Source organism: Chelmon rostratus, chromosome 24 (genome assembly GCF_017976325.1).
Source record: "Chelmon rostratus isolate fCheRos1 chromosome 24, fCheRos1.pri, whole genome shotgun sequence".
Lineage (NCBI taxonomy): Eukaryota > Metazoa > Chordata > Actinopteri > Chaetodontiformes > Chaetodontidae > Chelmon > Chelmon rostratus.
This window is the reverse complement of record NC_055681.1, coordinates 15,006,839-15,029,221: the sequence shown is the minus strand read 5'-3', so window position 1 is coordinate 15,029,221 and position 22,383 is coordinate 15,006,839. Positions and strand designations below refer to the sequence as shown.

Genomic DNA, 22,383 nt, shown 5'->3' with positions numbered 1-22,383 from the left:
TCTGACAAAGAGCTCAAGGCTGTAAAGACTGTGATTTCTGTAGGGACAGCATGTGTTTCTCATTTGTGTCCCTCTCAAGGTCAGACACAAATGCGTTTGTTTTGTCACAATAATTTTTCTTTTGCTCAAGTGCTTTACAACAAGCTGTCCTTCTACAGAATGTGTCTTCTTGTCCTGGCAACCTCTGGGGCTCTGAGATCATGAGTTATTTCCTGGTTTATAAAAGTTGGGGTTTTAGTCCAGCTAGTTAAAAATGACCAAGTGTGCATCACTCTGAGAATTTTTGACCAGTTCTGACTGATTTCCTACTCTAAAATGCCTAATCTGACCTGATTGCAATTCATAATTTGGTGCTTGTTTAAAATCATAAAGTGCATGCTTGAGGGAAATACTCAGCATTTACAAAATAATACTGAATAATCAGAAATAAGAAGTAGACAATTTGGATTATCTAACCATTGGACATTATCTAACAGTTTTGCAAAATTCAAAGTTTCAGGTTTACAGCTCCTCCATGCTGTGAAATATTTCCAATTAAATTCCTGCAACAGTCTAAAGAGATATTTGCAGATATAACCTGCAGCCTCCAAAGGCTGTGCTGCAATCAGATCTGTTACGCACAGTGAGTGACTATGTTTAAGTTGATGAACTTATGAGAATGACATAAGACTCTTGCTAATTAACCAAACATCTGTTTTGCAGTACATATTAAATTCTTCACTTTACGCCTGACATCCTCTACACCTCCAGTTCCAAGTGAAAGATTCACAAACATTTGAGTTTTATATCTGTCATCTTAATATTGTAAGCTTTTTTCATCAAATCTAAGTTTGTCTCTTGTTAGCTTTAAAGTTTGTTTACTCAGTCTGTGCTTGCAAACCTGTCAGAAGTCTAGTGTGCAGATACATTACCATGTGACATTTGCCTTGCACTTTGTTGGGTTTGAAAGTTTAAAATCAAGCTTTCGTCCCCATTTACCTCTTTCTCTCCCCTCAACACCATTTCTGTGTCTGTTCTGTCTCTTTCCTTCTCACTCAATAGCCGGTAGATATTTCTCAGGCTGTAACTGAGAGAATCAGAGCTCAGAGGCGCCTGGCTGAGAACCCCTATGATGTCAATGCCATCTGTATGCTTAGCCGGGCACAAGAGCAGGTATAATACATATATTTTATGGATTATTAGAAATACACATATTTATTACATTTAAATAATATTAGGAGAATGAATTTGCTCTTCCTGAGCAAAATTACAGGAAATAGCTTATATGTAAAATTTGACAAGAATGACATCGATAGACTGGAAGAACATTGAGCAACATCCAGGTGCTGTCAGACAGGACCTGAGCCACATCACCTCCTCTCCAACATGGAGACACGGAAAGAGGAAAGACCACACAAAGACACAAAACAAAACTCATGGCTGTGTTTAAGTCACTGACAAGCCTGTCACTGCAGTGAAAAGAGCCAGGACAGGTAAAGTTGACAGATCAATGTGGCAAGTTGTAAATACAGTACACCAGCACCAACATTTCAAGGACAGGACAGACAGAGAGATCAGAAATTACAATCCCACGTAAAAAATTCAAATCACTACTTTGAGTAGGTTCATGCACACACTGCAATAATAATAAAAAATGCATAAAAAAAATGTAATGTATATTAACTTCACTGTAAAGTCTCTAAACTTACCAGATACCAGATTATACAAGGCTTGAAATGTTAATCTAAATATACTACAGTGCTGATTTTTAAGTCATTAATAGTTGGCAGCATTTCCCATCAACATACAGCTTTATATTTTAATGAAGTCAATAATAGAACACATCTCCTTTCATTTTGATTGCTTAGTAATATAATAGTTACATATACATATATACATGTATAGGCTGGTTGTTATTTTGTATATGCGCAGTAGTGGAATTATTTACATATGCAACCAATAGAAACTGTTCATTATATTTTTTTAATTCAAGATGACAAGTGTTTTTCTTAAGATGAAGTCAGATAGTGAATATTATTGTTTGTTTGAAGGCTGTGCAATGACTTAACAATAACTAGCAATAGAGCCTCTGTTGAGCGCTATGGTCAGACTTGATTGGGGTATTGAATCTGATAAATTCTACTATTCTGACTGTCTGATCGAATTGAAATGTTCTGTTGCTGTGATAGGTGGATGCATGGGCCCAGTCCAACACTGTTCCTGGTCTTTTCACTGGTTCGACTGGAGCCCAGGTCCTGAGCTCGGAGGAGCTGTCCACCAGCGGACCACAAGCATGGCTGAAGAAGGTAAGACACATACAAGATTTTTTTTATTTATTTTAGATACAAGATCCAGAAATTAAACCTACAAGCAACAATGGTAGGGTCCTCACATCCCATGTGTGTCGGAGGTGTAGCAGCCACAACCTCGTCACTGGACACTTACTGGTTGAGAAGCCTCTGAATTTTCACTTGTTTTGGACACTGCCAGAAGGGATGGAGTGTCACTCCTTGCATCCACTATGTAGCACTAGAAGATGCCCACTAATTATACCTCATCTTCTAGTATATCAAGTGTATACCACACAAAATTTAGTGTAATAGTGTAGTGCAAAGTTGAAATTAGTGGCTGACTAAACAATATATATTTGAGTTACAAAACCTTCCTGTTTTATGAGAACACATCAAAAATGGTTGACTAACTTGTCATCATTAAGGTGATTGATTGCACTGACCCAATATGGAATTGATCAGGATAAGTCTCTAGGAGCTCATTAAAGTACAACACTTATTGTGCTTATTGTAAGGAATTAGAACTAAATTCAGAATGGTTGACCTCCTGTTGGATTTTGACCCAAATTTTGGAATGTTACATGTGCCTACTAAATTTCATACATTTATGTTATGATCATACTGGGAGGGCTACTTCATTGAGATTTTATAGGGGACACTATCAAGCCATTTTGTCACCTCTAATCCTGAGATTCAGGTTTTGTTAGTTTTCAAGCACCCCTAGACTCTCAAAAACTTTAAAAGTCTTTATTGCAAAAAATCTAAATTCAATTTTCCGCCACAGCAGCACAATTGATAAACACTCACAAGCTTCACAAAATAGCAACCTCGAAGTTTTCTGACCAGATTTGAGGTGGATCTGGTCAACCTGGTCAGAGGAGCGCATCAAAGAATAAAAATGTTAATGTCTGTTCCATTCATGATGTGACTATGACTAAATGTTGCCATGTGTATGTCTTGGCAACTGAATGCCAAGACTCTTATCAAACGTGAAATCCGGGGCAGATTTGACCATGTCCACTCAAGTTACATCAACCTCCTGTTTCATGGCAAGCATCAAAATTCAACGCACAAACAATTCAATCTAAATTAAAAATATGGTGTAAAAAAACGAACATTAAATTAAAAATGGCTGACTTCCTGTTGGTTTGTGATTATGCCACATCTAATGGAGAAGGGTGATATGATGTATTTTTTCTTTTTATGTTGATAATTTTGTATCACGGTATTACAGGGATACTCCACTCACAATACATGATTCCACCTGTTTTCACTCTGTTAGCAATGTAAGGGAACATAACTTAAAAAGGAAAAAACATCAGACAAGCATGTGTTTTGGAAGTAACATAATGTAGATTGATTAGTAATTCTCAGAGTTAGACAATGAGTAGAATTAGGCATCTCAGTGTGGGTTGCATTGTGTAGCTTATTAGAGCCTTTTTTAGTAGTAACAATGGTGGTGGTCCTGATGTTGATGGTACTGATGGTGGTTGTCTTGATGTTCGTCGTGAAGCTGGTCCTGGTGGTGGTGGGAGTTGGAGAGGCTTTAGATTACAGAATGCTGCCATGCAACTTTGCCTACTGGAGAGGAAAAGTAAGTTGTACTTATCAAGCCTCCCTAGAGGCCTTGTTGCTGCCTACTCACTGGATAGGCTGTATGGCAAGCTGCCTTTCCAAAGGCAGTGGGGCACACCGTCCTTCCTCTTCATCATCAGCCTCCTCCCACAGTAGAAAATTGTGGAGGGTGCAAGTAGCCTTCACCACTGCATCTGCCACATTTGGTGAGACGCAAAGCACTCTGTGGTAGAGTCTCCAGTGATCAGGAAGGATTGTAAAAGGTTCACTCCAGCAAAATGGTAATTGAACAAATGCTTCTCCCTGTCTGGGTGCTTTCCTGGGTAGAGCCAGAGAAGGTGCCTCTTAATAGAAAAAGCCTCATCACCCACAAATCTATTTGGTACAGGCTGGAGGTCTTGAGCTCCTTGCCAGAGTCAGAGGCAAAGAGGGTCCCTTCATTGCTACTGTTCCCATATGACCTTACATCCTCCATCTGGAAAAGATAGCAGGCATTAACTACTGCAACGGACAATGATGGAGACACTCCTTTTGTAATTTTAATACGTGAACCCTGTTGTAACATGCTTTAAATGCATGAAATGAATAATGTGTTAAGATAGAAAAAAGGCATATACATTAATTACACAACTGAAAAGTTGTGCCACGTCGGCAGGGGTGGTCAGTAACTACAGCTATAGTACTATAGTACTTGTCATAGTACTAGTACTACTACAGTATTAATACTTAATATTTAAGTACAATTTCTACTTTATTTGAGTATTTATATTGTACTTTTTACTCCACCACATGCTCTAATTAATAATACAATAATACAATCTGAAGGGAATGATGAGTCCAGACAAGGCTGAGTCCAAAGTAGCTGAGTTCCAGTTAAGACAGGTCCAGGTTCTTTGGTGAGAGCAGACTGACATGGCACGGATGACTACAGGTGAGGATTATGCACTTAGCACAGACAGACAAATGACGGAAGGCAGGTGAAACTTGATTGCTTGATTTAGTGCAACAGGAGGCTGGACCCAACCTGTCGACCACACCCTGCAGTGACACAGACTGTATAGACCGCGAGACTGGCAAGCGCCCCTCCTTTTCTGTTGGCAGTCATTCACAACCATGCTACTAATCACCTCGGGCAAATTAATTTCGCCCCTCCACAAAAATGGCCAAACGAAAGATGGAAAACAGGAGCTTTCAAGACAGGTGGGAGGCAGATTGTCTGTTCACGAGTATTAAGGACAGACCTGTTTGTCTTGTGTGTGGAGCCAACTGTAACAAAAGAATATACCATGAGAAGACACAATGAAACTAAACACCATGAGAAGTACAAGGACCTGGACGTAAAGCAGAAGCTCCAGAAGGTGGAGGAGATGAAAAGAAGTCTGGTTTCCCCGCAGACTATGTTCATGAAAGCAAAATCAAAAAGTGAAGCTGCTTTAAAGGCTAGCTTTATTGTGGCAGCAGAGATTGCAAAATCAGCCTGGCCCTTTAATGAGGGAGAGTTTGTCAAAAAGTGCATGGTCAAAGTTTGCGACATCGTGTGCCCAGTTAAAAGGCAAGCATTTTTTAAATGTGAGCCTAAACAGAAACACCGTGGCTGAGCGTGCATGTGATTTGCCACCAATTTACATGAACAGCTGATGGAAAAGGGAAAAGATTTTATCGCATACTCCCTTGCTGTGGGTGAGAGCAGCGACACAGCTGATACTGCCCAGCTGTCGATCTTCATCCGTGGAGTAGACTTGAGTCTGTGCGTTACAGAGGAACTTTTAGGATTAAAATCAATGCATTACACAACCACAGGAAAAGATCTTTGAAGAGGTATCCAAATGTGTAAATGACATGAGGCTGCCTTGGGATAAACTTGTGGGACTGATGACAGATGGTGCGCCCGCGATGTGCAGTCAAAAGAGTGGATTGGTGGGCAGGATACGGGAGAAGATGCAGGAGGAACATGCAGGTGTGCTTACAGTTTATCACTGCATCATACACCAGGAAGCGTTGTGTGGCAAAGCCCTGCAAATGGAACATGTTATGAGCACCATAACACGAGTTGTGAACTTCATAAGAGCCAAGGGTTTGAATCACCGCCAATTCAAGTCTTTTCTGGAGGAGTTTGATTCGGAATACAGAGACGTGCCCTATCACACAGATAGGGCAATTGAGATGGCTAAGCCGAGGAAAAAGTACTGAACAGATGTTTTTAGCTTTTTTTTTTTTTCAGATTGGGGGTACAGCCTGTACAACTTTTCAGGCGGTGTTGAACTTGATGCTCTCAACCCCTATGTGCTGCATATGAGGTTTATGTGTTTACGAGACATACCTGCATACCTCAGAGTCAGTTTATACAGGGAATTGGAGAGTATTTTCAATACACAACATTTAGTATAAATACAATTCAGCAAGTACTCAGTGATGCTACGGACACTTGCCACTATTTGTGTGTGTTTGGTTTGTATATCAGTGACAGTCCTGTAAACATAACATGGCCGGCCATGTGAAGGCTTGTAATCATAATGTCACAGTGTGCGAGACGTGAAGTTAGATAAATAACAGAGTGCTGTCGTCTATATGATCAAATATGTTCCACTGCTGTTAGTGAGATTTATAACATAACAAAACAGGTTGTGGATGTAATAAATTTAATTGAAACATGACGGATTCTCATGTTCTTGTATATTTGCTCTTCGGACAACTTAACGTTAAGTGAGGGACGTCTGAATTACAACCATTCATTGCAGGATACTTACACTTAAACAGTTTCTCCACCACCTCGTTCAAATGTGCCAGATGTGGGGGCGGAGTCTTTATACTGTTCAGTTGAAAGACTTTCAGGAAGGATGCACTCATGTATCCTCGCTCACGGCACCTCCGAGATGCCTCCTCGCTCCTCGCTGCTCACTCCTTGCTCCTCAGAGCAGAAATATGCCCCTTAGGGACGGCCGAGATGGCAGACCAGAAGTGCTTCTGGTTCGAGCAAGAATTGAGGAGCGAGGACACAACAATTAAGAAAAAATGAGATGCACCCTATGAACTAGGGTTAGTTATCTCTCTGCTGCCCAGGTGGTGAGGAGGAGCTAGGTAGGTACCAGTACCAGGTGTTTATCACTCCAGTGTGTTTGTGTTTGACTCAGCTTGTCAGTTAAAAGGATATTATCAGTCACTATTTGTTATCTCCCACTGATAATTTCTTTCATTCTTTCCTCTTTTGTCTCGTTATGTTTGTTTGTGTCTTGGTTAGGACCAGTTCCTTCGGGCAGCTCCGGTATCGGGGGGTGTCGGGGAGTTCCTGATGAGAAAGATGGGCTGGAAAACGGGAGAGGGCCTAGGGAGGAACCGCGAGGGTACCGTGGAGCCAATCATTATTGACTTCAAGGTCGACCGCAAAGGTCTGAGGCCACAGAATACTGGACCAGCAGCCTCATGGCATAGATTTTGATAATGAGTCTTGACAATATATACTTTACATGGAGAGGATACTAAAGGAAAACTGATCTCACGAGAAGGAAGAGACACATCCAGTCATGTGGAAAATTAGGACATGCCACGAAATAATTATTCTTTTATTAAGGAATATGGGCATATCAATGTTTGAGCTTCTTTCAAACAATATCTACAGATAAACGTCATGTAGTTTAACCAAAAAATACTGACAATTGTACTTATTTTATTTTTTTTAATTAACTAAAGATTTCATATTGAGGAAAAAGTTAGGACAGCCTATGCCTACCAGTAGGAATCATCCCCTTTAGATGAAAGAATCTAAATTACTGTTTTCTATAACTGGTATTGCCCGGGAGAAGTTTTTCCTACTTCTCCATGCAATATTTTTTTTAATTGTGTGATGTTTGAGGATTTTCTTGCATGCACTGCCCATTTCAAATCAACCCACAACATCTCAGTAGGATTAAAATCTGGGCTTTGACTTCCATTCTCCATTCTCAGACTCTCCATTTCTTTCTTTTGTGCCATTCCTTGGAGGATTTACTGAAATGTTTTGGATCGTTGTCACGTTGCATTGTCCACATTGGCTTCAGCTTAAATTTTTCACAGTTTCTTCAAGCGCCCTCTGATACAGTTAAGTTTAGTCCTTGCACACCTCCTTTAGAAATCAAACTTGTGCTGTCTCTTTCTAATAATTCAACTTTGGATTCAACTATAGAGTCCAAAGCACAATGTTCCAGAAGTCCTGGTCTTTGTCTTGGTGTTCTGTTGCAAACTTTAGTCTTGCCCTGTTTTTATGCCTTCCCATCAGCACCAGTGATAGCTGTAGCCATAGGCAGTGTGTTTTTGGGTTGTCCATCCATCCCATTCTCATGAACGCAATATCTCAGGATTTGATCTCAAAATCAAACGTGTACAATGTTGGCAGTTTTAAGGGTTTAAGTTAAATGTTATCCACTTGTAAATTATTTTGTGAAAGTCGTTTCTAGTTCTTTGGAGATATTTTTAAATCTCTTCCCAGACTCACACACATTTACAGCATAATTTCTGAAGGCCACAGGGAGCTCTTCATATCGCGCCATGGTGATAGGACTCACATCAACAATATAGAATAAACCAAACTAAATGTAACTAAATGTGGCCTAAATAAGACTCCTTCAAAATCCTCTCTAACGATGTTCAAATCACTTTCGCCTGATGTGGTTCATTTGATTTAAATTTGTTTAAACAAATGTGGGGATGCCCTAACTTTTTCCTCACAAGAGGAAATTAAATTAATTAATTATGGAACTATTAATTCATTTTTATTTTTTACATTACATTACCTCTGTCACTCACAATGGTTACGTGAAGATCAAATGTCCATGCTGGATGTTTACATTTGTCAAAAAAGGCAAAGGTTTTCATGGGGTGCTGTGGTATGCTTACATACCTGTGTCAGAGCGCATCAAGACCTCTCCCAGTGCCTAATCAGTACTTGCCCCAGTCCCTGTTGGGAAAAGGGAAGGGTGGAACAGAAGTAAGCATTCTGGATGTTGAGTGTGGCTATGAAAATTAGCTCTTGAGAGCCTCTCTTCCTTTGATATTGAAATACCTGAGCTTCATCAGCTTAAATCGAATTCTGGTGGTGAGTGTTGCCATTGTAATGACACTTGGCCCCATTAAAACAGCTAACACGTTCCTTTTCTTTCCTCACCAGCCAGTAAAAAGACAATTTACTGTCAGAATGCAGGTGTCTGCCTGATAAAGTTTCCCAAGGTGCAATCATGTGCCCTCATTCTTATGAGGCTGCAAATACTGTTGGTTCACAGTAGTACCCTCAGTATCATGCTGCGTCTATGGCAAAATTCCACCAGGCTATTCTGACTGATACACATTACTCTCGAGGGAAATGGTTTTATATTGATGATTAGAATAATGGCACTAATGATAGTGGTGATGATAACGATGATGATTTTTATGTGTTTCAGGACTAGTTGCTGAAGGAGAGAAGCCACAAAAGCAAACAGGAGGACTGGTGGTAACAAAGGATCTAATGGGTAACAAATACAGCAAAACACAGTCAAAGCATGTACAATGAAAATAAACCTGAATATTATGCTACAGAAATGCTGTAGCTGTGATATTTGGCCTTGCACTTTCTTCCATATGTAGAGATTAATTCCTTTACACTGGCATCAAGCTGGATCAGGCCTTTGTTTGAAAAGTCAGAATAGATCATTTTTACTCCAACAGATCATTTGTTGAATGAAAATACCTCATTTGTCAGCCTGAGTCAAATATGGTAAGCCACCATAAATGGAACTATAGGTCTGTGTTTGTTGTTTACATTGTATTCACAGCACCACCCTGAGATCAGGGACCAATAACCAACCATGGATACAGTCTCATAAAATTGCTGTTCACTTAATATGCCAGTGTTTAAAATGCCATTTTACATTGATCAGGTGAATAGCGAAGGGTTGAATCCCAGCATTGACCCTCACAACCACCTGTTACCACAACACGAAAGCACAAATAATCACAGACAACTGCTCCTTAAATTTACAATACCGTCAATTTAACTTCAGCAATACTGATCAACAATCAATAATCATTCAGTCAGTAAACATCTGTTGCCCAACTACAACACAAGCAGCTATAATACTCGCAACTACACATAAAGCCAGCAAGCGTGTGGATGTGAGAAAGTGTGTGTGAGAAGGGGTGTGGCCATGTGTGTGTGTGAGTGTGTGGGAGATGGAGGGAAGACAAAGAGAGAGACCAAAATTCACAGCAGTGAATGAGAAACACTGTAGTTTCTCTATACTACCCATGTTTCACCACATGTGGAGCAGAGCAGAGAGAGTAAGGTAAAGTTAAGATAGCGTTACTCAAGTTGGAGACAACGTGTTATGTTACTGTGAGTGCAATAAATGCTTCCCAACAAGAGTAATTTATTTGTCTTAAATTAAAGCTGTACAAGCAAGGGACACTTCCTAAAACACATTGTGTCACTCATTTGTTCTGATTGAGGTGCTGCTACATTGTCATTATTTTGCTCTCATTATGTTTCTCTTTTGAGGAGCTGAATCATGTGTGGCACCTAGTGGTAAAATTCTGTATTACTGCTCTGGTCCAGTATTTGGCTTAATATTAGACCGGTTAACAGTACCCACTCACACCTGCACCAGAGCAACCCATATATCAGAATGCTGTTCATCAACTACCATTTAGCATTCAGTAACTTTGGCCATTTAGGGTCATAGAGATATGTGGCTCCTCATTTTTTTCAAAAACCCAAATGATAAGCCTGTAGAGCTTTCAGAGCTTCAGGACTCACAGGCAGAACACAAACGAAACAGAAGGCGAGCTCAACAGGCTGGTTTATTAACAAAAAATGTTCTTTTCAAATACAGGCAACAAAAGGCGCTTAGACAAAAAGGCAACTAAGGCAGAAGGGCAATAACAAACAAATAACAAAGGTAGACGTAGACTATATATACAAGGTAACAATGAACAGGTGGAGACAATCAGGGCGGGGCAGACAATCAGACAGGCTGGAAGGACACCAGGAAGTCAAAGGTCTGAAACGAGAGGAGAGTTAGGGTTTCACAATACAACAGGAAGTGCATGACAAGACATGACACTGTGAACAGACACATCAACAGACACGACGAGACATGACACCAAATTATACAGAGAGACTAGCCTAAAGAGAACATGGTGAGAAATACAGTTGTCATTGCAGCCAGCAAAATCCAAATTTGGCACCTTAAACTTTAAGTTGCTACACCTTTTTAAGTTTAAATTTATGTAATTTATGTAACTATTGCTTTCAAATGGTAATGTCAATGGTAATGTCAATGGTAATGTCAATGTAGAAATCATGAATTGTTCAGCCCCAGCTGGTACCAAAATACATATACACACACATAGCCAGTCTCATAAAGTTGTGACCATTGTGATTTAGATTCAGCTTCTTCAGATTATCCCAGTTCTGTGGCATGTTTGTGTGCCCCTGCATCTTATTGTGCCCTTTTGTCTGTGTGCAGGGAAGCACCCAGTGTCTGCTCTCATCGAGTTGTGCAACAAGAGACGGATAACGCAGCCAGACTTTGTCATGGTTCACCACAGTGGTCCTGACCACCGCAAGAATTTCCTCTTCAAGGTAGGCCATTCTACGCAACAGTCTTAGTCCTTTTCATGAGTTAGTTGCATATTCAACCTTTGAGGTTTGTCTGCAATATATAAACCTTCTGCATCTTTTCTTCTCTGTTCTACAATATCAGATTTGAAGAAATTCTAAAATCCTGAATTTTGTTTTACTTTCTTCTTCCATCTGACAAGATTAAGACTCTATAACCCACCCTAATGGCAGTGAGTGCCTGTACTGAGGCAAAGTGATGCTTTGAACTGAATGTTAATATGATAACACAATCACAAAGACAATGCTATCATGCTAATGCTAAGCAGGTATCATGTTCACCATGTTAAGCATGCTAGGTTAGCATGCTAACATTTGCTAATTAGCAGAGGCTGATGTGAATGTCAGTAGGTTTGAAGGTATTGGATGGAAGTTTGACTTGATGATGGTGCTATAGGGGTCAGAGGATCACCAAAGTTATTACAATTAGTCCTATGGGAAGGGACATGGGGACATGGATGTGTTTAGCAAATTTGAAGACACTCCATCCGATCTAGAGAAATGTCCCTTAAAACTACAAATGTCAACCACATGGTGGTGCTTGAGGAAAACACAAAGGCAATAAGATTTGTCATCTGGAAACCATGAATGTTTATACCACATTTTGTTCCAGCCCGTGTAGCAGATGTTGAGATATTTTGCAGGGTAAAGGAAAACATTGACCTGCTGGAGGCACTAGCTTTAGAATCAGATCATCACCAATTTTGCCAGGATTTGTTCTCTCTACACCATGAATGTCTGTACAGAACTTCATTCGATATGGTGAACAGTTGTCTAACTCTGCTTCACTATAAAAAGATTATCTTTCAGTAGTCTGTAATTTTAATCTACATATTTTATTTTTCTTTTATATAGTCAAATTCCATTTTGATGTATAATGTGTACATATATATAGTCTACTTTTTATTTTTTTATCATTTCGAATGTTCTCTACCTCTGCTGCTATTTTTTTTTTCTTCCCACTGCTTTCAATGCTGCTGTAATGCCCAAATTGCCCCGACTGGGGATAAATAAAGTTTTATCTTATCTTATCTTAATTAGGGACATGGGGCAACGTCCCGAGTCACTTATTACTATCCCGCGCGTTTCTTCTTATTATTAGGGACACGGGGCACGCTCCGAGGCACTGGCTCCTGCAGCTCTGCTGGAGGAGCATAAAGCTATGCCCCGAGTCACTTATTACTATCCCGCGCGTTTCTTCTTATTATTATTATTATTTTTCATCATCCTCCAAATTTTTGTCCCTAAACTCGCCCCGCAGCTTTGAGAAAACCCTTGCAAATTATATATCAAAACGTGCGGTTTGTTCGGGATCGGTGTGCTATTACTTTTCTCAAATTTCCCATAAGAAATGAATGGGGACGTCCTCAAATTTCAGCCTTTTTCAATTGTCCGCTGCTCTGCCATACTTTCTCCTAGAGACGTCATTCAAACTTTAAAACGTAGATAAATTTGTCAGCTCAAAAATAATACCGGCACATTTTTTGATATCTCTTACGGTTTTCGAGCTACGACCATCTGAAGACCATCAAGTTTCTCACAAAAATGCTCAGAATTTCTCCCCCTAGAGTGGATAAATTCAAAAGTTAGAGTGAGACAGCCGGTGAGAAATCGCCTGAAATGTGTTTCTAAAATTGCCGTAAAATCCAAACGGTGAATAGGAGACACATAATTTTGGGATCTTTTGTAGACAAACTTGTCCTCTTTCGTGTGATGTCCTCGAAAAAGCCGAGAGACTTACTGAATTTAAATAGTGAGACGTTTTGTGCAGCCAGCGCCCTCCTGTTCTCCCATTAAGTCCCATGTTAAAATTCAGAGCTGTTTTGTGAGCAAAGCAGAAATGCCTCCTGTCTTTAGATCGCCATAAAACGAAAAGTTGTTGTGTCAGGAATAAAACGAGATGATGGTCGGACTCAGGAAGTTCTCGGGAGTCCGATGATCTATAGTACACTCTGATACGAGGTACGGTTCTCTCACCAGAGGATTTAGTTCAGGAGGTTCGCCGAACCCAAATCTCACTGCATACAATACAAACTCCTGTTCTCTGAGTCGCAGAGTCTTTTTAAGTCGACCATTTTGTCATTTTTCTAAAGAATATCTGGACATAAAACACACGTACATCTGGCCCAGACTTGTCCGCATCTCACAGTGTAATCGGTTTTTTGATAGCAGCTACGGTTTTGACACAATCGCAAGTTGTTCGGAAGAAACCGACAGCGAAAAAGCCGCTTTTCAAGGGAAGAGTTTAACAGGTGCAACTGTCATTTACACACACACCGGTCAATAACCCACGCACACACATCTGCAGGACAACAAGCCTGAGAATGATTATCTTAACGAGCTCAGTCAAAACAAGGGCATTGTTTGAAAACAATCTCCATCCAACAAACAGTTAAACTCAGCTTCACCAAGCGCTTTGCCAAAAAGGTTGAGACAGTAGTCACACAAACACACACACAAGCAGGGCTAACCAACAGCTAAAAAGTGATTAAAAACAAGCACGTCAAAACTGAACAGGAACAGGTAAAAAGTGGGAGAGGTAGAGAGGTAATTATCAGCAGGTGGGGCAGAAGTTACACACGCACACAAACAAACACACACACACACACACATTCAGACACACATATACCAGACACATCTCCATGTAGGAGCTGGTTGGGCTGCTTGTGTAGTTCAAGCAGACACACACACACAAACAGACGAAGACACACACATACGCAGTCACACACAACGACAGATACATAAACACACACACACAGACAAATGCATAATGAAAACCCCATCCCCCCGCCCCCTTGTTAACGCCGTTAGCTCTGTTAGCTCTGTTAGCACAGTTAGCTCTGTTAGCGCTAGCGCCGTTAGCTATATTCGCACCTTTAGCTGTTAGCTCAGTTAGTGTTAGCTCTGTTAGCTCCGTTAGCATTAGCTCCATTCATGTTTATTGATTCAGTTCATTAATTCATGTTAACAGAGACATGAAGCAGAGGAGAGAAGCAGACACAGACAGCTGAGGTGATCAACAGAGACAGACAAGTAGAAAGCCACAGAAACAGACGAAGACACACACATACGCAGTCACACACAATGACAGATACATAAACACACACACACAGACAAATGCATAATGAAAACCCCATCCCCCCGCCCCCTTGTTAACGCCGTTATTAGCTCTGTTAGCACAGTTAGCTCTGTTAGCGCTACCGCCGTTAGCAATATTCGCACCGTTAGCTGTTAGCTCAGTTAGTGTTAGCTCTGTTAGCTCTGTTAGCATTAGCTCCATTCATGTTTATTGATTCAGTTCATTAATTCATGTTAACAGAGACATGAAGCAGACACAGACAGCTGAGGTGATCAACAGAGACAGACAAGGAGAAAGCCACAGAAACACAGCTGGGAGCAATTCATTAATCAGGGACTGACTGCCTCTGATATCTGCAGTTTTCTCAAATTGCAGCCTTTTTCAATTGTCCGCTGCTTCACCATAGTTTCTCCTAGAGACTTCATTCAAACTTTAAAACGTAGATAATTTTGTCGGCTCGAACGCACCCCGTGTCCCTTTCAAAATTTCCCAGGGGGAATTTTCTAGTTATAAATTGTGAGACATACTAAGAATAAGAAGAGCAACATTTGTATTCCAGTCAACGAGTGCTTTTCTACCGGACATGTAGTCTCTCTGTTTCAGAAGTGTACCTACTCTCTTCTCTGCCGAGAATACGCAGTGAGTCTATTTTTGACAGATGTTGTGACAATTTGCCAAGCTAGACAGGAAGTCAGACTCAGGAACGGTGTAGAGAATCTGGTAAATTTTCAAAATAAAACACCCTGTGCAGACTCCCGATTATCCATCAATAATAAACTCAATTAAAACAGAACAAAAAAAGAAAAGATTTATCTATGAAGTCTGCTTACTGACCAAATAAACACAATATGTGCAAGCCACTGGTGGGGATTGGAGAAGCATAGAGAGTGGAGCACATACATGTTGCTTATGCAACATCACAGATATGTGCCCAGTGGAAGTCTTGGTATACTCTTTGTAAAATACACCGTCCTCAGGATGGCTAAATGAATCAGCCATGACAGGGTGTGTGATACACCTGAGGACCCGACTACCTGACTTTGCACATTGCCAACAGTTTGAAAACATTAAGCAAGAAGGATTTTTTTTAATTAGATGGATGAGGTTTGCTTCCCTCCCTCGCTCTAATGTTTGTTTTCATTCACATGCTGTTTTTTTTTTTTTTTTACTGTATCCTCTGATGGTTAAATTCTGACATTTGATCACCCAACCATATGTTTTGTTGTCTCCAGGTCACAGTGAATGGTGTGGACTACCAACCCCAGACAGCTAGTCCCAATAAGAAACATGCCAAGGCCATGGCAGCAACAGTTGCACTACAGGCTCTGGGAGAGGTAATATTAAAAATAGTTAGGAAGTTGTCAGGTTTCTCCAATGTAGAGGAAATAAAAGTCTATTTTACTTTATTTTACCTGTATTGTCTCTGCTTCGATATGCCCCATGTAGCCAGGTCAGTATGAGCAAGCATTAAAATACATACACAGAAAATATACATATATACATTTAAGTAGATTAAATACAGCTCAAATGTCACTAATTGCATCTTCATATAAATGTGCAATATCAACTACAACAAGACTAAGAGTCTATAGCCTTGCTGGTGGCTCTGTGAGACGTTCAGATCCTAGTCAGGCTGAATTGTAATAATCGTGGTGATCCTCTTTACTTTTACTTGGGTGTCATCACCAGTTCAGAATATGTGTCAGAATGTTTGTCCCATACAAATTTCTGCAAAACGAATGACATTTCATTAGCCTTATTCCCTATACATACCAGATAAACAACAGAATTTTAAGACCATCATTGTGAACATGTTAGCATGCTGGCTTTAGCATTCTTGACCAATTTTTCTCGTCGAAGTTCGGTTACAGGTCTTTGGAGTGCAAATGTGTCTGTGTGAAAAAGTTGTATATAGCCATACGTTCTGGCATAACTGCATATTTAGCGGGATGTAACAGTAATTTTGATATTGCTTATCTGTTCTATTTTGATTGATTGAAATGTAAGATAAAATGTGGTTCATGTTACCTCACTTTTTATGTAGCAATGAAACATCAGAATTGAACAATAAATAAGCAATGAAATGAACAAATCTTGCAGCACCCTTTACCCATCCTCGAGGGGCCCCACATTTGAAACTACTGCTATTGACTCTTGACTCTATTTAGAATAATGGTTTCACTATTGTGTCAACAAAGTATGTCAATTAAAATAATAAATTCCAAAAAGTTCAAAGTAATTCCCCTTGGTTGGCTTTTTTTTTTTCAAGCTAACATTATTTCAGCTCTAATAAAAACATTTGTGATCAGCACCATAAATATTAACAATGGCTGTCCTGATGCTAATTAATTAATCTCCATCTGGAATATCAGAGGGTGTGTTACTTCACCCAAAAGCCCTTTACACCACCCACTCAACCTGCTAAATAACATCAGATGCAGACTAACTGTGACTCTTTTAAATGTCTAAATGAGGTTGTAAACAACTTTAAAAGTCTTAAATGTCTTTATTCCTACTATACAGTGGCAAAAGTCCAGGCATCCCGGTCACAATTTCTGTTACTGTGAACGGTTAAGTACATAGAAGATGAACTGATCTCCAAAAGGCATAAAGTTAAAGATGAAACATTATTTTCAACACACAAGATTAGTGTATTGTTTTTGATTTGTACAATTTTGGAGTGAAAAAATTTGTGTCATACAAAATTTTGGGCACCCCAAGACCTCTGAGCTCTCAGATAACTTTTTTTTTACTTTTACTCATAACTTAATTGGCTTGATATATGAAACAAGTCCTGTGGACTGTTGGGAGTTAAAAGAGAACATTTTGCAATGAGCAGATACATGTTTTGGGAAAAAAGGGGTGCAGAATTTCAGGAAAAGAACACCTCTCCAACTGGGAATGGATGGCTAATGCTCTTGGCTTGTTTGCAGCCTGTCGCACAGGGAACATTTCACTGCTAGAGGGAAGAATAGATTCAGTTAAATATCAGCAAATTCTGCAAGAAAACATCACATCATCTGTAAAAATGCTGAAGATGAAGTGGATGGCTTCCACAACAGGATAACAGTCCTAAGCACACCCCATAATCCACAATGCACAATCTCAAAAGGCACAAGATGAAGATTTTGCCATCGCAGCCGCAACCTAAATACCATTGAAAGTCTGTAGATCAAAGAAGAATGGGCAGAAATCCCCCAAACAAGAATTAAAAGACTCTTTGCTGGCTTCAGAAGGCATTTGCACGCTGTGGTACTTGCAGAGGGATACCCCCTTTACTATGACCTAACCATGCAGGCTGCGCAAACTTTTCCTTTGGGCACTTTTTTTTCTTTTGAAACTGTATAAAATAGAAATAAAATAAACTTGCCTCAGTATTAAAGAAATGTCTTTAACTTTATGCCTTTTGAAAATTAGGTCACATTTATTTACTTAGCTATTCACAGTAACAGAAATTGTTTGCCCAAACTTTTGCACACCACTGAAGGTCGAATTTTATTGTCACATGAATGACCAGATTCTTTGTGTACCATAGATTATTCCAGAGTAGGATTAATGTGTCCAAATGGCTTTACTAAATACAGAAATTGCGTTTTTTTATCCTGGCTTACATTTGTAAAATAACTGATTGATTAAATGCCTGTTCATTCAAATGTGTTTTTTTTTTTTTCTAGGTTCCTGTTGATGGACCAGGACTCTATACTGGCCCTGTCTTCACTGCTGCTTCTACTGGCCCCTTGTTTTCTACATAAACATGCACACAATTGTGGGACTGACATATTCTACGTAGTTCAACTGTCTGACTACATTCTCACTTCATTCAGTGACAGAAAGGGTTTTTTCACTCACATTGAAAAAACAGCCCATTTTGCCACTCTGGTAGCTCTTTTATATACTAAGAAATTAATAAATACTCTAGGTACAGGACAGTAAGAACCATAACTACCAGTATAGCTGCAGATGAAAGAAAGTATCTTTGTATGGAAGCAACTTGTGACTGATTTTATACCCCCCAAAACACACTTTTTGAAGTCACTATGCTCATGACAGGATGGCAAATTTTTTGCTGGGTTGTAAGGATTGGGAAAGAATCTTATTTAAAGTGTATGGCATAAATGTATGTATGTATAATTATATGTATCATATAGTAGCATTTCAGCCTGATATATATTAGCTGATCATTACTTTAGTCTAATCCTAGACCAGACATGAATTTCTCTACAATGGATTTGTTGATCACAGCCAAACAGCTGAGTTCGGCTATTATGAAAAATGTATATGTAAATAACTGTGTCTTGTTGGTTAGCAACTTTTCTGTATGTCCTGATATTACATTTGTGGCCTGGCCTCCTAACAAAATGTTTGTCATGAAAGAGGCTGTTAAATTTTATGGAAATAACCTTCTGAAAATGTGTAAACAGAAATAAAGATTATATTTATTTATGTAGTAGAGGAAGCACATTATGTTTATTGGTAATAATGCCTGTTGAATGTGATTTAGCCACTTAGGTGTGTCACCAAAGTCCTCCAGTTTATAAGACGGAAATGCGCTGACAACCATTTCTGCCGTCCAGTACACACAAGAGTTGTCGCAGTTGCTTCTTTTCACTCACAAGAGACTCATCGGGAATAATAAACTTTATTTTTACAGCACCTTTCATACAGGTATTGCTACTTAAAGTGCTTTACAACAAAGAAATCGCATGCTTCACAGAGAAAAGACATAAACATAAAAACAATTGGTAATAGTAGTTAAAGTAAGGTAGAATAAGGAGGAAAAAAAGACTGCATAACATGAGATGAAAAATAATAGTATTAAAATATAGGTAAAAATAGATTTAAAAAAATGAAGAAAATCAAGTAAAATACAGCAATTTAAATACAGCAATAAATAACGGTGAGGCAAGACACAAAGGTTTCAGGCCTATGTCGGGGAGTCATAGCTGGTTAAAGGCTAATGTGAAGTGAAGTTTTTAGCTTTCTTTTAAAAATATTTAGTGAGCTGGGTTCCCTGATATCTATTGGTAGTATGATCCAGAGCTTTGAGACGAAGGCTGCATCCAGGATTTTTTTTTTCAGCTGTTGCTGGAAACCTCCAATAAACCAGCAGCAGATAATCACAGTGTTCTTTAGGTTATTCTTTTGCGGATTTAGCAATGTATCTTGGTCTTAGCCCATTAATGGGATTTGTATACAAGGAGCAGGACCTTAAAATCAATTATAAATGTTACAGGAGGCCAGTAGAGAGCAGCTTATACTGGACTAATGTGTAAATCATCAGTAAATCATCTGTTACAGTAATCGAGTCCAGTTTGTGAACAGTTGGAGGGAGGCTGCTTGTCACAATTTCAAAAAAACCTGCCTCAAGGGGCTTTACAATCCGTGAAGTGTATAATCAATCCATAGATCCTCCATTTGGAAAAAGAAGCATTTCCCCAGTAAACCCCTGATTAGGACAATTAAGAAAAAAATGGAGAAAGAGCAACAGAGGACAGAGATCTGTCCTTCAAAACAGACAGACCTGTCAGGGGGCAGCCGTGGCCTAGAGGTTGGAGAATCGGCATGTGACCGGAGGGTCGCCGGTTTGATTCCCCCCACCTGACTGGCAGGGAAACTTGGGTGTGGTGGAGTATCCACTTCCCCCCCTCCATTAGCCGACTGATGTGCCCTTGAGCAAGGCACTTACGCCCCCAATATGCTCTCCAGGCGCCTGATGCCCACTACTGTGTGTGTGAATCAGTGATGGGTGAAATGCAGAGAATAATTTCCCACTTTGGGATCAATAAAGTGAATAAAATAAAATAAAAAAAAAAAATGGATTCTGTAAACATAATTGACCAAAATAGCAAAATTAAAATGTGAAAAATCAGGATGGAAATATTCTGGATGGAGCAAAGGTGTGCATCAGAAACAGAAACTGATTAATTTTAGCTACTTTGAGAAAGAGATAGTCTTGGTGATTTATTAAATGCGCCAATAGGAAAGGATCAAACAACACCAAGATTCTTGGCTGTAAATTTTTGAAAAATTGACACAGTTATCCAGAGTTACTGTTACTTGAACAAAGTGGTGCACCATAAGGTGCTGGTCCAATGAATTGTAGTCAACTATAACAGGTGCATCTGGAAATAGCTTTCCATTACCTGTGCAATTTTTTTTAAACAATGGTCCCAACATTATATGCACTAACATCCATCTGCATGTCAGTAATAATCAAGCCTGGTCAATCTATTTTGAAGTAAACAGCACTTGTAAACTTTCCAGTTACTCTGAGAATTAAAATCTTCAAACAGCATTTTCCACCAGAGTTGGAAGACAAGTGTCACAGTCTATATCCCTGTTCTTCATCTTCAAACACATTTCTGTTTTCCCAGGCCCTTCAGTGCAATTCTCCACTTATCCACCAGATGCCAATGGACAGTTTGTCCGTTCCCCATTACCTGACTACCCCACCTAGCAACACAGCAGTCCTAGCTTCCCTCATCTGCCCTGCAGTTGCTGGGCCTCCCAGCCCGCCTCTTCACGTGCAACTCATTCAATAATCAGCCATTCACTGCATGTACTGGTCTGCCTTGTACAGGTTTTGAAGGGCCTGAAAACCATCTCAGGCCACAGCAGGCCACAGAATTTCCCACAGATTAATAAAGTCTTATCTTATGTTATCTTAGTAATAGCAATTACAGTGGATGTCAGGAAGGGGACACAACCATATTGCACAATCCAGGTGGAGCCACTATTAATGGGAACCTGCCAGGTGAGAAAGCACAAAAAATCCAGGAAAGAAGCTAAATTAGTAACATGCCTTAGTAGGACATGAATGCATACAGATTGAGAAGTAGAGAAGGAACTTGCGGAGCTTGGTGTATCATGGTAAGTCATCCAGCAGTCTAATTCTGTAGCAGCATAACTATCCTCTGGTCTAAGGCAAGCCTGAGCCAGCCCTAATTGTAAGCTTTATCAAAAGCGAAAGTTTTAAACCTACTCTTCAATCTAGACATGTGGAATCCTTTCATTTATACCTTAAATACTTAATTATTGCTCAAATTTACTGTAACTCATCACCTCTTTTTGTCTGCCAACCATAGTAAATGTACTGTATTTGCATGACACTTCTCTGGTCTAATGACCACTCAAAGCGCTATTACAACACAAGCCTGCATTTACCTGTACACACACATGCTCATACAATAGTGGCAAGGCCACCTGCTCATTATGAGCATTAACAAAGATCGTTTTCCCGTGATAACGAATTAATTATTTCATTATCTCGAGCTAACAAAGACCGTTTTCCCATGATAACGAATTAAATTATGTGGTTCTCGGCTTCCGTATAGCCTACACACACAGCCTCCAACAGGACGGTGGAGGAATACAGAGCCAAGGTGGATTTCTTGCCGAGTTTGGCTCCGGACAACTCAGAGTTGAGTCAGGAGAGAGGAGTGCTCACAGAGCTAACATTAGTGCTGGCACTGCTAACTTTATGTTAGCAACGGCAGCTGCAGTTAGCTCTCAGTTTAGTAGTAAGGAAGCTGCTGCAGTCAGTCCACCAGGAATCGCCTCAGCATTGTAATGGTCTCTGTCATCGTTGCTGAAGGCTGTGTGTTGCTCCGGTCCGGAGTTATTCATTGTAAATGTGCTGTTTGTTAGGATGTCTTACTGTTAGCTGCTAATTTGGCAAGATGTTTGCACTGCATATGTATGATTACACAAAACACCAGACATAGACATTTTGACCGATTAAATACTTCTAACAAGTCGAACAAATTGTGGTGGGGATCACTAATGAGAGCTATCATTGGTTTATTATTCCAAAGATGTATATGTATAGATAT

The 22,383-nt window shown here is 39.8% G+C and overlaps 2 protein-coding genes across 4 annotated transcripts in view; both read left to right on the top strand.

The window, feature by feature from the left end:
* LOC121627383 (protein SON) overlaps positions 1 to 19,010 on the top strand; it is a 46,691-nt gene extending 27,681 nt beyond the window's left edge. For all 3 annotated transcript variants that reach the window (XM_041966265.1, XM_041966266.1, XM_041966267.1), the window contains 7 exons: positions 1,042 to 1,152; positions 2,169 to 2,285; positions 7,084 to 7,231; positions 9,257 to 9,325; positions 11,321 to 11,436; positions 15,784 to 15,885; positions 18,226 to 19,010. In XM_041966265.1, the coding sequence (XP_041822199.1) occupies positions 1,042 to 1,152; positions 2,169 to 2,285; positions 7,084 to 7,231; positions 9,257 to 9,325; positions 11,321 to 11,436; positions 15,784 to 15,885; positions 18,226 to 18,303 (741 nt within the window). In that variant the 3' untranslated portion in view covers positions 18,304 to 19,010. The remainder of the gene's footprint in view (positions 1 to 1,041; positions 1,153 to 2,168; positions 2,286 to 7,083; positions 7,232 to 9,256; positions 9,326 to 11,320; positions 11,437 to 15,783; positions 15,886 to 18,225) is intronic.
* Positions 19,011 to 21,290: 2,280 nt separating this feature from the next.
* Positions 21,291 to 22,383, top strand: part of gucy1b2 (guanylate cyclase 1, soluble, beta 2) — a 53,880-nt gene continuing 52,787 nt past the window's right edge. The window contains exon 1 of the mRNA XM_041965814.1: positions 21,291 to 21,305. Coding sequence (XP_041821748.1) covers positions 21,291 to 21,305 — 15 coding nt within the window. The remainder of the gene's footprint in view (positions 21,306 to 22,383) is intronic.